An 18,575-nucleotide genomic window follows, 5' to 3' on the forward strand; every position below is an offset into this window, starting at 1 on the left:
TGGGACACACAAGAAGAGAAAGGCGTTGACTTGGTGGTCTTTGTAGCCTCCTTGTAACTATGTGAGCCAAAACCCAAGGAGAAATAACAATACGCTTAGGATGGTGGAGTAGAGAGAAAGACAGCACCAACCTTGGAAATGGCCCTTATGGCTAGTACCTCCTACGTTCTCTGCCTGGAGACAAATATGTAGTACCTATTCCCCTTGGAGTCTAAAACCTTTAACATGATCAGTTTCCTCTCTCTAGCCAGACTAACTTTATTGTTTAATTCTTCCAGTGCAATAAGCCTTTTCCTTGCCTCCAAATATTCAGCGTCTGGCTCATTAATAAATGCTTGATAAATACTGGTTAAAAGTTAATGTTACATTGTTAAAATAAAAGACTGATTATACACGAGATTGATAAACTTGGGAATTTATAAGCTGAGTTGGGTTTTCACAGGAGCCAGGACAGCCCAGGCAATCCTTCATCTATATGGTATGTTTCTTTCTGATGCTCTCTTCGCTGTCCTTCCCTTAACCTTCTCTCTTCCTCTCTCTTCCCTTCTAGGCTGTTATCCTTGACATCTGCAGCAGCCCCTCCAAGCTGTGGAGATCAGGTCATCGGGAATGCCCATTTACGGCAATGGAAGAAAGAAAAAGGGGTCTCCTCCCATCCTTACCACTGCATTCTCCCACCAACACTGCTCCTGTCCCACTTCCCACAACTTAATTGTTGACAATTTAACAGTGGGTTTCTGGAAACAGTGCTGCCTTCGTGATGGTCTACCAGAGTTATTCCAATAGCAGGAATTTCAAGCCTGGTAAGGGGAGCCATGTCAGGCTGCCAGATGGTGGGGAAGACAGGTGTGGGTGAGCTGGCTTCAGACTAAAGGAAGAGGGGATCAAGTGTTGAAATCACATTTGAGAAAAGGAGTCAAGTGAACTTCATTACCCATTACGGAGCCCTGTTATATCCTTTAGTGCTATTTGGACTTGGATTGAACCTGTGACAAATCCTTTGCTTATGCTTCTTCCATCCCTGCTTCCATGTTATATCCTTTCCCCTTCTAAAATGGTAATAATGAGAAATAACTATTACTAATTACCCTAGAACATAAATTTCATAAGATGTCACAATCAGAATATCATCCTCAGTTTTTCAGAGCCACAAATTACCCATGGTTATATGCAGGTAGTACTAAATGGACAGATCTGGGATCAAGCTCAGGGCTTTCTGACTTTAAAATTCTTATTCTGCTACCCTCCAGGTGGCCTAGGGTGATTTGCCCTAAATGGTTCACCTCTGTAGGATGATGCATCCATGCAGTGGGGCTTACAGAAAGTGAATGTGGAGCCTCAGAGCCTTAATCTTGAAGCAGGCTCTCTAGAAGGAAGCTTGCAGAAGGAGTGGGGACTCAACGGGATGCTGTTTTCTCATTGTGTTTCAGTGATGACTGAAAATCTGTTGCCAACAACTATCTGGAAACAATTTTTTGACGATCCACCACCCCACCCCTCCAAACCACTTTCTTGCACATACTCCAGAATAATAGACAGAATTTAATACATGTGATGCTTTGCCTTCCATTTACACTATCATAAATTACAAAGTATTGTTCACTTCACAAAATAAAACCATTTCCAGATAATTTTTTGACAGTATCAAGAAGTACATAAACTACAACAAACAAAGCTGTACAGTTGGGAGGAGGGATAATAGCAGGGAAGAGGTCAAACCATTCTGACCTCCGCGTGCCAATGGAGTCCATCTGCATAGCCCTTGGGACTGTTCAGGTCAACAGTCACACGGTGATGCTCCACGTAACACAGTCATTCTCTTCTGCTCACTCCAAAGCAAGATTGGTGAGTTTACACAAATCATCTCAATCAAAGGAAAAGACATTGTAGTTGGATTTTTTAAAAATCTAGATTTACAGTTTTTGATGTTTTAAATATTTCACCTATGTTACAAAATATAGAAATCTTGGTGTGAAAGGCTCATGCTAAGATAAATATAACCAAGAGAATGGAACTATAGTAATAAAATCAAATGATCCACACAGAGCTACTTTTGTCAAGGAGGAACAAATATTTGGTAAAAACCAACCTTATTCTCACTTTAAAAAATAGGTTTCTAGAACAAAAATGAAAAACATTGACAATTATTCTGCAGATTCGCTTTTCACCAATACAGAAATGTGGCAAAAATACAATTTGATATTAACAGATGAATTCAGAGGGCTTGGCCGGGAAGAAAAGAGGGAAAGTGCTAACTTTTTACACAGACCAGATACATCCAGTGTTCTCAAATAATTTCAGGTAAAATGACCGCATTCTGTATCTTCTGGGATACCCCCTCATGATACGAAAAGACTATGACCCATTCCAAAGCATACCTTGGGAATTCACAAAATTTGTATGAAAAGAAAATTTGTGGACATTTCAGACCATCCTACAATTGCTATAAATATATGCCATACAATAGAAGAATGCCAGTGCTTAAGAGCAAAAACTTCAAAAGCAAGAACACAAGGGGCCGGTGAAATTTCATTGAAAAGCACTGAGGAGGACAGAGGTATGTTGAGATAATACTGCATTCGTGGTCAGCTTTTTCAGGGTGTCACAGCAAAATGAGGGACAAGGTACACAGGGTAATAACCAATGCACTGCATTGAGTTCTATTTGCTAAAAATAACATTCTTGTGGCTAAAATATGTTTTATGATATAGGTTTCATTTAACATTGAACAGAACTGTCCTCTTTTTGTAAGTGGAAAATGTATAACTGTATCAAGTACCTTTTTTATTAAGTTCCCTTTTATTACCAATAAGACTGAAATTTAAAGGTCTACATTGTTTTTAATAAATTAAAGATGTATTAATCACTCTTCCAGCAAACCAGACATACATAGGAGGCACAGCAAAAGACCCAAGGCGAGGGGGCTTCCCTCACCTTCACCCTTGTTCTCACGTGGAGGTGGCGCATGTCTATGAGACACAGTACCCCACTCAGCGATCCTCTGCGGTCCAGCAAATTCTAGCACTTGTTTGGAAAACAAATCAAGTGGTAAGAAAAGTTTTTATTCCTTTAGCTTTGTCAACTTGGATGGGGCTGAGGCCATTCAACTCATTTCCCTGATGGATTAGAATAAAACGTCTTCGTTTTCTATTAAAATCTGCACAATCAGCTTTTGGTACCGCATATCATGCAGGGTGGTAAGGGTGCTGTCCTCAGGGGGCCTCATCAGAGTGGGCCCAAACACGATCCCCAGATTTTCTGCATTCATGAAATTGTCTTTTTCATTCATAGTAACCCTGCAAAACATACAGAACAGAGACATTATGGAGACTTGAGGATTGATTTTATGTATTGATTATGTATGTAAGTGCCAAGAACATCTCTGGTTCAGGAAATTGCAAGAAAAAATTGGGAATCAGAATAGCAGAAAGGTTTTTTTTTTTTTTTTTTTGAGACGGAGTCTTGCTCTGTCGCCCAGGCTGGAGTGCAGTGGCCGGATCTCGGCTCACTGCAAGCTCCGCCTCCCAGGTTCACGCCATTCTCCTGCCTCAGCCTCCCGAGCAGCTGGGACTACAGGCGCCCGCCACCATGCCCGGCTAATTTTTTTGTATTTTTTAGTAGAGACGGGGTTTCACCGTGTTAGCCAGGATGGTCTCGATCTCCTGACCTCGTGATCCGCCCGTCTCGGCCTCCCAAAGTGCTGGGATTACAGGCTTGAGCCACCGCGCCCGGCCAGAAAGGTATTTTTGAAGGGTAATTTACCGATTTTTGTTTTAAATTGTTGACATTGCCTTCGCCAGTGGAAATGAATTATATATGTGAATCTGGCAGGAACACAATTCTTTAAATTAGAAAATTAGTCCTCCTTATTAAGTAAATATGGAACTATCATTTAAGGAATACTGGTTTGTAGGGGCAGCAGATTCTGAGGCTGGCCCATGGTCCTTTCGGAGGCCTCATACGGAAGGCTTCTTTTTCCTCTCTTGTGGCTTCCTGCTGGTCTGTATGCTGGAGAGTGGGAAGGGAAGGGCAGGATCCCTGTCTGCTGGGAGGACTGGTGCCAGAGGAGAAAGGTTATGTGTAGAAAGGGCTGTCATGAATGTAGGAAGAACCAGGCTGTTATCTTGGGGCTGGGGAATGGCTGGAATGTGGCCAAACTGGAAGGCAGTTGGACATTATTTCTAGTTCCCACAGGATGAGGTCTACGGCAGATGAAATTAAAAATCATCATTTTGACATCCAGATAAGAACTGCAGAGCCTTTATTAAGAATAAAATTCAAACTGCAAAGTTGGTTTAATATCTTCCTCATGGAATAAAATTACAATCTCCCAGAGTTACGTTTTCACAAATTTAAGTTTCAGAATGTTCCTAATAGATGTAAAAGGGACCGGGTTATCCAAAAAAGAGCAAAATATAATTAAAATGTGTTTAGGTTGTGCATAGAAAGCCATCCCTTTCTATTTCCTTATAACTCATTAGGATTAGCCATTGAGTATTATTTTAAGGTCAACCCAGTTTGTGTCATGTACATGCCACAAAGCTAAGAGGAAGGTTGGAAAGAGGACATTTCTCACCATCAAAGTGCTCACAGCTTCCTCTTAAGTCAGGCACTATGCCTGACCAAACAAGATGGCTAGCAAACCCACTATGATCAAGATACAGTATTATTGGCGTTTAAGGTTCAGCTGAAAGGTGTCAGCATTTTTTCTGGTAGTGGTACTTTGCCTTCCAAATTGTAACTGGATATTGATCACAATAAATATTTTACAGCTGATTGAAAGCCAGATGTGACACCCATAGTTAATAATCTAAAAATTACTTGTACTCCTAAATTCAGTAAATTAATCAAAATGGGAATATTCTGAGCTAAAAGTTACCATCACCTGTCACTGAATCTGAGCAACAATATTGTATGTCTTAAAAGGTAGAAAAATAAAACCTCAATACCTACTGTTTATACAGTCCTCAGTTTGCTGCTTTTCACTAAGTAGATCTGTGAACTGCGCAATGTAGACAATTTTTGGTTCATTTTGTCAAAGAATGGGCTGCTGCCAAATGTCTTTCAAAAACACAGAGGTACACAGATGTGCCCTGTGTATATGTGCACAATGTTATAACACCAATTCATCAACCTCATTACACATGTGCAGTGAGAGAGAGAGAGACAAGGTTTAGGGAGAATAGCATCACCAGAGGTTCTAGTGTCCCATAAACATCCAGATGTCTCCATCTCTGTCTCCCACACACTCACACAGACAGTTCTGTGTGTGGCAGGTACTCTCTGAGATGGACCTCAGTGATATGCCTCCTGGAATTCACACCCTGCATCCCTTCCCCTAAAGTATGGGCTGGACTTCATTTGCTTCTAACAGAGAAAACATGGCAAAAGCAATAGGATGTCACTTCTGAGATTAGGTTACAAAAAGACTGTCTTTCATATTGGGTGTTCTTGCTTTCTTGTTCTGAGAGAAGCCAGTTGGCTTCTAGTAGATTTGCTAGAAATATCACTCCCACAAGTTTTAATTTAAACTGCCTATGGAGAAATGCACATGGCAAGAAACTGAGGGTTGACTCGAGCAAACAGTTGGTGAGGGAGTGAAGCCTTCAGTCCAACAGCCTTTAAGGAACTGAATCCTGCCAACAACCATGTGAGTGGGCTTGGAGATGGATGCTACCACCATCAAGCCTTCAGGAGTGAATTTTTTTTTTTCTTGAGACAAGAGTCTCATTCTGTTGCCCAGGATGGAGTGCAGTGGTGCAATCTTTGCTCACTGTAGCCTTTGTCTCCTGGGTTCAAGCAATTCTCCTGTCTCAGCCTCCTGAGTAGCTGGGATTACAGGCACATCAAGCCTTCAGATAAGACTGCAGCCTCATTACAGACCTTGAACTGGAGGCAGCCAGCTGATTCACACCAGGATTCCTGACCCTTGGAAACTATGAGATAATAAATGTTTACTGTTTTAAGCCACTAAGTTTTGGGAGAAGTTTGTTACTTAATGATATAGAACTCACACATCCAGAAAAATAAGAGATCAGGCTGGAAATGTGCTCTCCCAGGAGGCAGGCAGGCTCAGGAGCCTGGAAAGGGGCAAGCAACAGGGGGACGAACAGGACACAGAGTACAGGGCTTGTATCAGATGAAGATGCAGAGGCAGAGTAGGTAAAGGCTGTGCATCAGCCTGCCTGGGATCCTGGCTACACCTCTTCAAATCAGCTATGTAACCTCCCCAAGTGTCAGCAATCTCACAAGTGACACGAGGCCCCTAATGGTGCCCCCCCCGCCCCCGCAAGTGTTTTTTTTTTTTTTTTTTTGAGACGGAGTCTTGCTCTGTCACCCAGGCTGGAGTGCAGTGGCACGATCTCAGCTCACTGCCAGCTCTGCCTCCTGGGTTCACGCCATTCTCCTGCCTCAGCCTCCCGGGTAGCTGGGACTACAGGCGCCCGCCACAGCGCCCGGCTAAGTTTTGTATTTTAGCAGAGACAGGGTTTCACCGTGTTAGCCAGGATGGTCTCGATCTCCTGACCTCGTGATCCGCCCACCTCGGCCTCCCAAAGTGCTGGGATTTACAGGCATGAGCCACCGCAACGGTGCCCCTTTCATAGGCATGATACACTGAAAGTGCCTGGTGTGGCTCCTGGCACAGTGAAGCTCCAGCAGTTATGGCTGGGGCTGGAGGCTCGGTCCCCTCAGGGGGCTGGGGAGGAATGCTCTCCACTTTTCCTTATGCATTAATTGTTCTAGGGGCAGAGCAGGCTTTGTGCACGAGGCATGAGCTTACTTTTTGAGGTGGATCATTAGGTACCGGAGGGTTTCATAGTGGGCAGGAGGCAGCAGCATCAGCACTTCATGGACGGCTTCCAGCCTCTCATCTGCATTGGAGATTTCTGTGAAGTTCATGCATGATGGGTATTAGTTCAGAGGGTGGCATTCAAGTTTTTAGAGAAGTAACAAGAAGTTTTTGTTTTAGCCAGAAATGGGGGCAGGTTTCTATTAAATTGATGCAATCCAAGCACTGTTTCACTTAATCAATTTGTTGGTGTCCTGTGTCATTCAGGAAAGAGTTTGAGGCTGAGCACCACATGCTTATTGAATGTCCTCTGGGTGGCCAGAGGCTGGACACTGTCCTTGCCCTCCATGAATCCGTAAGCCAGCAGAATGCATACAGTCAGGGAGCATATGTGCAGACTGTGCTTTGCTTTCTTCTGAACAGTAGATTTGCTAGAAATATCACTCCCACAAGTTTTGATTTAAACTGCACCACATACAGTACTATTCCCTTGAAGTGGTCTAATGAGTCTTTCTCTGGGAGACTTCTACAACCTAATATATTTTACAAGGCAAGGACATTGGCAATGAGCCACCCAACTCAGCCTGCACTCATGGCACTTCTCACTGTAGTGCTGGCATGCTTAACCCTGGTGCACAGCCCAGGTTAGGAAGTGGAGACTGGACATATTAACAATGGGAGGAAGAGTACATGCTTCTGGCTTTTGGGTCTCTGATAGGTACTGGCAGCTACTCAAAGAAAACCCTCCTGCTATTCCTCCTGGAGTAGAGGATGCTAGAACCCTCTTTGCCAGGACCACTAGGGCCCCGGAAGGAGGGAATAGTCTTACCGGGGTCAGGGCCTCAGCTCATCTGAAAAGTGCATCTCACACTGATCCCATCTCACACTGCCTTTGTGTCTCCCCATCAGGCATCTCATTACTATATTTAACAGCATACCTAAACTTTTCAACCTTTAAAGGTTTTTTTTTTTAATTTTTTATAACAACAACAACAACAACAAGCAAAAAACTTCCTCAAAGTGAGCTTGACTTCTATGTCATGTGTCTCAGCATCTGAATCTCCCTTTGGTCACTTTTGCCTCTTCCTGGGCAAAGTGTAGTCCCTTCCTCCAGACCTGCCCTCTTTTCACTCTCTTCTCTCTCCTACAGCAGTGGGCCCAAGTGCCAAACACTGAATGAGCAACCCTGGGCTGATGGAAGGCAAATCCTGATGTCCCATTCCTGGACGCATGAGCTCAGCTCTCCAAGCCTTGCTTTTCTTCTCTGTAAAATGGGATTATAAGATTTGCCACATGGGATAAATGAGGGAATTAAACTAGAAGGCACTGGTGAGACGTTCTAGTATACTGCTTGACACAGTATACTCTGGCCTTCTGTTCATTTTGAACAGCATCAATAGACAAAACTTGGTTGTGACTTTAACTGCTTAGGAATGAAATTCTGCCTAACAGATAAAAGTAGTTAATCTAGACCAAGCTTGTCCAGCCCGCAGCCTGTGGGCCGCACATGCCCAGGAAAGCTTTGAATATGGCCCAGCACAAATTTTTTTTTTTTTTTTTTTTTTTTTTTGAGACGGAGTCTCGCTCTATCGCCCAGGCTGGAGTGCAGTGGCCGGATCTCAGCTCACTGCAAGCTCTGCCTCCCGGGTTTACGCCATTCTCCTGCCTCAGCCTCCCGAGTAGCTGGGACTACAGGCGCCCGCCACGTCGCCCGGCTAGTTTTCTGTATTTTTTAGTAGAGACGGGGTTTCACGGTGTTAGCCAGGATGGTCTCGATCTCCTGACCTCGTGATCCACCCGTCTCGGCCTCCCAAAGTGCTGGGATTACAGGCTTGAGCCACCGCGCCCGGTCTGCCCAGCACAAATTTGTAAACCTTAAAACATTATTAGATTTTAAACTAATTTATTTAAAAATTATTTAAAATTATCATTAAAGCTATCATTAATGTTAGTATATTTTCTTCTTCCAGTGTGGCCCAGGGAAGACAAAAGATTGGATCCCCATGATCTAGTCAGTCCTCACTGAAGATTTTTTTTTTCTGTGACAGAAATATTCATGCTTTCAACACGGAATGGGCCTGACTGTGTTGGTTCCCAGCATACAAGGAACGATGTGGACAGAACTGCCTGACACATACGTCAGTCCACAGAGTTCTTAGAACTGGTTCAAGTCAGCTGTTGAACTATGCCTGGTCATCTATTTACCGTTGTGCCCTCACTTGACAAGACAGGTACAAATGCAATAATTTAAACAGTTCTGAGTTTTAATTTTCTGAAGGTCAAAAGCATTGTACTTAAAAATTTCTTAAAAATAAAAAATTAATTTGAAGTACTTACTTGCTGCATCTATAAATTTGGAGTAGGTATCATATGTGATGACAGGGATGGGTAAGTCTCTGAAATACAGTTTAAGGGCTCCAGTGATGATGTTTATGTCTGGATAGACATTGGCAGATATATCGGCCTTTTCACCATCTGAAAAACAATCAGTGATCCAAGTCCTAATTAGGACCTTATTTCACCAAGGCATGTACAGAAAGAAGAAAAAAAAAAATCCAATGGTGAATGCTCCCTGACAAGTCTCAGCTAACTCTTTTGGCTTCTAGTAACACTGAAGTGTAGGAGGCAACAGAAGGGAGTCTGGTGAGAGGGAGGTAGGCTCTGAGGGTTTGTGCAGGCAAACGGGTGATAAAACAAACTTCAAACAGTGCTTTGGGTCCCCGCCCCTGGTAATTTGCTAAATAGAAATTTAGCACAATAATTTGTATTATAGACACAAAGGTTCATAATAAAATGACAATCTAATCTGAAACAAGAGAACATCAAGAAGCTCTAATACATCTCCATCAGTGTTTTTTAGACTTGGATTTGGAAGTCACATTCACAAAATGATTGTTGAATAGTTTCAGTTCTTATTGTTTCTTTCAGGTTCACTGAAGGGGTTTGTTTATTTGTTTTTTTAACTTTATCCTTCCTCCCTGATCCCCTAGGAATTTAATCTGGGAAACTTTACCCTTTCCTCATGGGTATGTGATGTTGTATTTCTTATCATTCTTTTTTCTTTTTTTTTTTTTTGTGAGACAGAGTCTCACTCTGTAGCCCAGGCTGGAGTGCAGTGGTGCAATCTTGGTTCACTGCAACCTCTGCCTCCTGGGTTCAAGCAGTTCTCATGCCTCAGCCTCCTGAGTAGCTAGGATTACAGGCACGTGCCACCACGCCTGGCTAATTTTTGTATTTTTAGTAGAGGGGGGTGTTTCGCTACGTTGGCCAGGCTGGTCTCAAACTCCTGCCTCAAGTGGGAGGCCCGTCTCGGCCTCCCAAAGTGCTGGGATTACAGGTGTGAGCCACTGTGCCCGGCCTATTTTGACAGTTATTTCACTTCAGCACTTTAAATATATTATACTAATGTATCTGGTATTTATTGTTGGTCCGGAATTATTTCTTTGTAGGCAGTACAAAGGATCAGCACAGAAGTTTTGACCTGCTCCGTTTCCAACTCCCAAAGTGCTGGGATTCTAGGCATCAGCCACCGTGCCCGGCCTATATTTCTTACCATTTCTAACAATAATTCTCAAGACATTTTTTGACTTTTAGTTTTACCATTAGGAAATACCAGTCCAATCTGTCATAGCCTGACATTTTTTTGGATAAAAATGTTTTAATCATATAGGAATTCTTAATATCTTTTACTTAAAGAATTAAAAGAATAAATGCCTCAGCAAATTTGGTTCTGAAGATAAAAAAAGCTGCCGATGTATAGAAAACAGTAAAAGCATAGAAGATGTGCCATGTTTATTTCATTATTTACATATTTAGCAAACAGTTATTGAGAAGCTGTCATGTGCCAAGCACCATTAAGCCCTGATGAACCAAGGAAAAGAGATACTCTCTGCCAACCAACAGTTCCAGTTAGATTGACAGTCAGATATGCAACTCAACAATGACAAGGAAATGGGAAGATTGCTATGCTGAAGAAGTGTGGGGAATGTGGGGGGGGTGTGGGAAAAGGAAGTTGAGCTCTGAGGTTAGCTTGGGGCAGTCAGCGAGGCTTCCTCAAGGAGGAAAGGCTTGAGCTGACCCCTGATTATAGGTGTTTGCTAGGCAGAGAGATGAATACATTTCAGATAGACAGGACAATGTGAGCTGAGGCACTTCTTCATGGCAGCAAATAGGGTGTATTTCAGGATTGCTGGAGTGTACAGTACAGTAGGGAGGAGGAACTGGAGAGAAGTCCAAAGAGAGAGGGAGGGCAACCTCATTGATTTCATATACCACACTACAAAGTAGAGGCTTTATCCAGTAGGGGTTCCATGTCTTGACTGGCTGTACCAGAATTACTTGGATTGCTTATTAGAAATACAGATTCTTGGGCTTATCCAGCTTTCTGAATGAGCCTTCAAGTTGGGTCCCAGTGACCCGTATTTTTAACAGGATCCCCAGGATGGCCATGATATCTGACTTAAGAGATAGTATGTTCTAGAGAATATACACCACAGTTATAAAGAACAAAAGCAGTTCCCTCCTACACGTCCACTGCCTTCCCCTACATTAGTGCTGGGGGTGCCCTCCCATCCTTATGATCCCTTCTTTGGAGCTTTGAGAGAAGGAGAAGAATGGGATCCTGAGACAGGGGATGCAGACGGGTACTCCAATGCCATATGGATTGTCTGCCCGTTGACAGTGATCCCTTGTCAATGGCTGCGAAGGAAACACTTTGCCCAGTGAGGCAGAAACATGAGATTTGTAAGCCATTATTTCTCCGTTTCTTGAAGAACAACTCTTAGTAGTTCTGAAACCCCATTTCTACTATGATTAAAATCTAGTTCCAAACGAGAAGGGTGTTAGGATGTCAGATGGCATTCAAGAAAGTACAAGCTTACCTCTGTCAAATGCCATTTTGACATCTTCAATGTGTTCAGTGAACCCAGAGACTCTGTAAAGGCCTTCCGATTTTAATCCTGAGAGAGAGAGAGAGAGAGACTTTAGCTTCTTGAAACGTCTAAAAAAAAAAAAGACTCTAATTTCACATCTATACTACATGCTATCAGGAAATGAGCAAACATAGACAGCGATCTTATTTATCACACACAGTTGCATCAGAACTTGGACTTGTCTGTCTCAATTTCCAGGCAAGTCTGTTCTCATTTGCCCATGTAGCAGTGGAGATCTCAGTGTAAATCCGGTCTTCATCCTTCTCCACTTTGCAAAGAGAACTGATATTTAAGATTCTCATGGACCGTTCCCTTACTTCCTTTCCTTTGTTCATAAGCTTGCTGGACACGAATTTCATCATTGTAGGAAGCAACCTGACTTTCTTCCTAGCATCATCTTTCTTTTATTAATTTTTGTGGGTATATAGTAGGTGTATATATTTATGGGGTATATGAGATATCTTGATACAGGCATAAAATGTGTAATAATCACAGCAGGGTAAGTGGGGTACCTAGCATCATCTTAATCCATGTGCTATATTGTATGTAGCACTGTACTAGATACACATGTGTATGTATGTGGATATCTAATATGTATCACTCTGATTTTATTGGGAAAAATTAGACTATTACAGCCTTTCATGTTTACTTGTAAATAAGACTATGTTAACTGTTTAATTAAAAATGATTACTTGTTATACTTTTAGACAACTGATTATACAAACAGATGCAGGAAAATAAAGTTTTAGTTATTGCTTCTGGAAATTGGATTACTGCAAATTTAGGCTAAGAAAAAAAGACTTGGTTTCTGTTCCTGGAGCTTATTGATTTGTTAAGATATGTCCTAAAAACAAGTCAGTTCCCAAAAGTATGAGCAGGGATAAAGGACCGGATTTCAGACTTTGTATGGCACAAACTAGCTGCTATCAAACTATAGCTACAGTAAAAATAAGCAAACAAATAGCTTCTGCTGCTGCTGCCATATATTCTGCTAAACCCTTGATAACTCACATATGCTCTTGTTTTTTCATCTGGAAAACATTTATGGAGTATGTATTATCTGCCGCATATAAGGGTCTTCATTAGGTATGCATCAGAGACAACAAATACATGGTGTAAATCACGAATACTTCCCCTCATCCCTTCTGTGACCATGACAGATGCTCTCAGTTGATCTCCGCCCTTTTTCCCACTGAGCCCTGTTTAGCCTCAGAATTCATCTCAGTTCCAATTGCTCAGGTGACCACTACTGATCAACTGTAGTTGTCACACAAGATGAAACCTGTGGGTCATCCTGTTCTAAGATGTTGGTGCATATGAGCACATCTCATTCCAGTTGGAACATGCACTGCCACAGAGGCACAGACCCCCTCGATTATGGGAGCCCCTAGCAGTGAACATTGAACTCTGCCTGTTGATGGATTAATCAAAGTTCTGGCCTCTGGTGAGGCTCGCTCTCTGGCTCATAGATGGCCACCTTCTCTCACACGTCCTTTCCTTGGTATATGTGCATGGAGAGTGAGAGAGAGAGCTTGCTCTTTGGTGTCTCTTCTCATAAGGACATTGGTCATACTGTTTAGGGTCCCTCCCTTAGGACCTCATTTAGCCTTCATTACTTCTTTGGAGACCTCCATCTCCAAAGACAATCACACTGGTGATTAGGGCTTCAACATGTAAATTTGGTGGGGTAGGAGAAACAAACATTCAGCCATATGATTCACTGAGTCCCTTTCAAAGAAATCCAGGTTTTCAAGGAACACAGAAAAATCCATGCTTTTGTTCTCACTCATAAGTGGGAGTTGAACACTGAGAACACGTGGACACAGGGAGGGGAACATCACACACTGGGGCCTGTTGGAGGGTGGGGGTCAAGGGGAAGGAGAGCATTAGGACAAATACCTAATGCATACAGGACCTAACACTTAGATGATGGGTTGATGGGTGCAGCAAATCACCATGGCACATGTATACCTATGTAACAAACCTGCACATTCTGCACATGTATCCCATAACTTAAAGTAAAAAAAAAAAAAATCTATGCTTTAAACAATACGCCAAGTTGTATGGTTTAGAGTATAATTAAATGGGGGTAATTTTCCTGATTTTAGCCCATGCTTCACTGAGCAAAGTGTCACCCTGTATTACATCGAGATGCTTTTTAAAGAAGCTAATCTTTGAAGGAAATGATAAAGGATGGTTAGAGTTTGCCAGAGTAGCCGAAGCTGCCAGCTATCCTTCAAATATTTGTTCTCCCATTCTTCTGTTGTAACGGAACCTTTGATTTTTAGAACAATATCCATTGCAGTGTCCATTAAACTCTGGCCCATGTGGGAGCAGAGGTGACATTTATGGCTTCTGTGGCCTTAAAGGAACTGATGCTCTTTTCCGCTTCCTACTGAGTGAAATGCAGATGAGATGGTGGTGGCCAACTGCGATTGTGCATGCAGGATAGTACTCAAGCAGGACAGAGCAACAAGCTGCAGTGCCTGGGTTCCTGCCATGGGGGAACAGACTATTCCTGGACTGCTCCTGGGTACCTGGACTATTACTGGGGAGAGAAATAGATTTCTATCTTGTCAAAGGCACTGTTATTTAGGGTCTCTGTGACAGCATTGAGATGTACAGGCTAATATAGTTAGACAGATTTGGAGGTGGAGGTATGGGTGTGGGTCATTCCAAGAAAACGTAAAATTAACACAGATTGAGTTTGGTAGACTGGACACTGTACTAGGTCCATTTATGTATCGAGTCACTTTAATCCTCGCCAACCACCTTATGAGGTACAGTTGATTCTATTCATATTATAGATGAAGAAACACATATACAAATACAGTAAGTAACTTGCCCAAGGTTGTGCTACAGCCAGTAAGAGACAGGGCTGAGAATTTAACTTCAAGTCCTTGATCTTTTCACTCTACCACATCATGGAGAGACAAATGAACATAAAAGAACATTTGGAGAACAATAAGGAATTTTTTACGAATGGAAGACGGGGAAAAATGTTGGCAGTGGTGGCTCCACAGCTGGGTATGTGAGTGTGACACAAATTTCTCCCAGCCCATTCTCTGGTTCTGCTTGCATGCTTAGGCCCCTAATACCTGGGGCTCTAATCGCTGTGCTGTGACTCTTTGGGCATCAATTCCTAATTTGTGCTATTCTTATCTCACTCTTGAACTAGGCAAAATTAGTGCAGTGCCCCCTATTCTTAAATGTTAGACATGTCAGTAATGTTGCCTGAATTATCAGTTGTCTCTGCTAAGGATCACAATGGGAGGACCCCAGCTTCTTCAGAAAAGCCCTGATTGCAGGCTCTGGAGAGGCTGATAATCTGACCTCAAACTGCAGGGCCCAGGGCCACTTGTCCCAACCACTCATCCAGAGGCAGGGAATCCCTCCTTTCCTCTTACCCAGTTTAGCCACTGGATTAATATGTTCACCAGATCCCAAAGTACTCATTAAGCTCTGTCAGCCACAGTGGTGAAAAGATAGAAGGCATTTCTTACACTCTGGGATTAAATTAGCAAGTTCTCAAGGAACAGGATAGCTATGGTTTTCCCCCTCCACAGAAAAGGGAATAATTTCCTCTCTCTAAAAGGGTTGGAAATAATAAGCTATGACATCCTTTTTAGTTGTGCTTTGGAAAAAATGGGGTAGTTGACCAATGAATATATATGTATAAAATATATTAAGCCAGTTAGGACACAATAATGGATACCAAGTATAACAGAATATGATACATGGCAAAAGTGGTTTAAACCTTACAAAAAGGCTCTATACACGGCCAAATCACCCAAATTACATCCAACAATGTCAGTGAACATTTTGATACTGAACAGTGGCCAAAGAAAGCACAAATAAAGGAAAAGTGACTCATATACAACATAAAGAACATTTTTTGTGCACAACGTGCAGGTTTGTTACATATGTACCCTAGAACTTAAAGTATAATAAAAAACAAAATAAATAAATAAATAAAAGAACATTTTTTTGAAATGTTTCTATCTTGTTTATTTTTCATTGAACAGATCTTTTAAATCTTTGAACTCTCCTCTTTGAAATAAACAATGAATATTTAGGAGCACATTTTTATATGGTAGGAGATGTATGTGTAGCTCAACAATTTCTTATTTAATAGAAGCACCTTTTTTTTCAAAGATCCAATTCAAGCCTCACCTCTGCCATAACCTTTTCGCATTGTCCTTAAATAGGATTAAAATATTTTCCTTTGTGACTCCGTGGTACCTTGAACACAGCCATCCACAATGTTTGTTTATTTGCTCCCCTGATTGCCCACTGTAAAGTATGAATTTCTTCCATGCCTCAGCCTCCCCAATAGCTGGAACTACAGGTGTGTACCACCACACCTGGCTAATTAAAAAAAAAAAAACTTGTAGAGATGGGGTCTCACTATGTTGCCCATGCTGGTCTTGAACTCCTGGGCTCAAGTGATTGTCTGGCCTCAGCTTCTGCTGGGATTACAGGCGTGAGCCACTGCACACAGCTGAAGTATGAATTTCTTGACGGTGAGAATGGTGACCTTTATTACCTCAATGCCCAGCATGTAATAAATGTTCAGTAAACATTTTTTGAATGCATATATGCATGGCTTATATATACGATGGAAATTGATATAGCTGGTTGGATTGAGTCTATCTGTGAGAGAGAATGAGTGTGTGTGCGCGCACACATGCCTAGGTCATTTTCCCAACGAGTAGTAGAGCAATTCTGTTTCCTTGACAACAGTAAAAACAAACAATAAAAATAAAATCACTGTGCTACTATAATAGGAAGTATTTTCCAAACCTCTTGCTTCAATTTCCCGAATGCATATGTCCACCACCATGGGTCTCTGAGTGTTGTGAGCCTTCACAAGTGTTGTGAGGTCACAACAGTATACTTTCTTGATCCTCTTGAGATCAGGTTGGCAGTCATTGGGAACGTGCTTGGAACACTGTTTGTGTACGTTCAATCCACAGTCTGTAAACAAAAAAGCCACATTACCTTAGCCCAGCCCTTTTGTCAAAGCACAACCCAAATTATATGTTGCCAAAAATAAAAATATCACCACCCAAGGGTCTGACATATTTCTCTGGAACATCTATCCCATTTCTAGGTGATACTGTCTACAGGATAAATACGAGTATCATTTCTTAATCACTAAACCCGTATATAATTCCATTTTTCTCATTAAGCCTTCTCTGTCGCTGGACCTTGAGAACAGAACATCTGAGACAGCTTAGGTAATTGATCAGGTTTTTTTGTATCTGTTTTCCTGTTTCAGGCTGGAACCCTTTGGGTCCACAAGTAGGATTTTGGGTTTGGATTCCCAGACAATCCTGGCTTATAAAGGGCACCTAGGGTTTGTTCCAGGCTGTTTCCTTTAAGCTCTTGATGCTGCTTGTGTGAGAGGCAGAGTTACTCTTTCTGCAGGACTCTCTAATCTTTGCTTTGAGGAGTCCATGACCATTGGTATCCTCTTCCCCTTTCCTGAAAGGTTGCCCCATTGTTTCCAATCCCTTTCTCCTTGGGCAGTTTGGGTAGGCCACTTTCCTTTCTATGTGCCTTATTTTGACACCTGTGAGTAGAAATAATGCCTAACTATATACACCAGTAGGAGTACTTGAGAGTTTATACCAATGCCATGTAATGTAATGTGATGATTATTTATAAAGTTCATATGAAACCCCAAAGCTGAAAAAGGTGCTTTTAAAGTTCAATGAACACATGAAAAGCCTGTTAGCAGTTGATATCCACTGATGGAATTTCTCTGACGATAGAAAGGCACAGTTGGCCGGGCACAGTGGCTCATGCCTGTAATCCCAGCACTTTGGGAGGCTGAGGCAGGTCGGCAGATTGCCTGAGGCAAGGAGTTTGAGACCAGCCAACATGGTGAAACCCTGTCTCTACTAAAAATACAAAAATTAACTGGGCATGGTGGTGGACCCCTGTAATCCCAGCTACTCAGGAGGCTGAGGCAGGAGAATCACTTGAACCCAGGAGGCAGAGGTTGCAGTAAACTGAGATTGCGCGCCACTGCACTCCAGCCTGACGACAGAGGGAGACTCTGTCTCAAAAAAAAAAAAAAAAAAAAGCACAGTCTACATTCAATGCTGAAGTTGTTCAAAGCTGATGTGCTGTCTACTCAAACTGTCTTCTAATACTGTTTTCCTAGGCCCAAAGAATAACACATGTGCACACATGATAAGGAATATTGTAGTCATCTGCTTTATAAAATAGCACTTAAGCACACTAAGAACTTGAGAGGATCTAAACTTTTGTAAAATCAGTGGTAATTTCTAAGTGATTTTCATGTAATTTTTATTGGCTTGAGTTCTCTATCTACCCTCCTTCTAAAGTAAAAAAAAAAAAAAAGTTCGAATTCATCTTTATCAACATGAGAAATTCAACAAAGCTCAAGTGACTTCAATAATATTTTGATACATCTATCTAATGAATGTAAATTTTGGCTAACTGCCCTAAAGTTGGCTGGGTTTCTTGTTGAATCCTCTTTTAGAGAAGATCATAATAGCACCTACCCCCTGGCATTAGCCATGAGGCTCAAATAAAAGTTAATGAAGTGTTTAGTATAGTGTCTGAAATATAGTTAAGTACTATATATGTGTTAGGTCAAATAAAATAAATAGCAAATATGGTGATAAAAAATGTAAGTATATCTGCCCAGCTATTCTTCAGTGATTTCATTAGGAATTCTTAGTATGTCTTATAAACTTCATTTAATTTTTTTTGTTAAATTCTGATAAATTTATCATTTTAACCATTTTTAAGTGTATGATTTGCTGGCATTAAGTACATTCACGCTGTTATGCAACCACTACCACTGGCCATCCCCAGAA

The 18,575-nt window shown here is 41.8% G+C and overlaps 1 protein-coding gene across 1 annotated transcript in view; it reads right to left on the minus strand.

Annotated features, from left to right (window-relative positions):
* Positions 1-1,522: 1,522 nt before the first annotated feature.
* CHN2 (chimerin 2) overlaps positions 1,523-18,575 on the minus strand; it is a 327,093-nt gene continuing 310,040 nt past the window's right edge. Inside the window, 5 exon segments of the mRNA XM_017881350.1 lie at positions 1,523-3,296; positions 6,782-6,887; positions 9,128-9,265; positions 11,671-11,748; positions 16,525-16,698. Coding sequence (XP_017736839.1) covers positions 3,125-3,296; positions 6,782-6,887; positions 9,128-9,265; positions 11,671-11,748; positions 16,525-16,698 — 668 coding nt within the window. The 3' untranslated portion in view covers positions 1,523-3,124.

This window comes from Rhinopithecus bieti, unplaced genomic scaffold (genome assembly GCF_001698545.2).
Source record: "Rhinopithecus bieti isolate Rb0 unplaced genomic scaffold, ASM169854v2 scaffold_13174, whole genome shotgun sequence".
Lineage (NCBI taxonomy): Eukaryota > Metazoa > Chordata > Mammalia > Primates > Cercopithecidae > Rhinopithecus > Rhinopithecus bieti.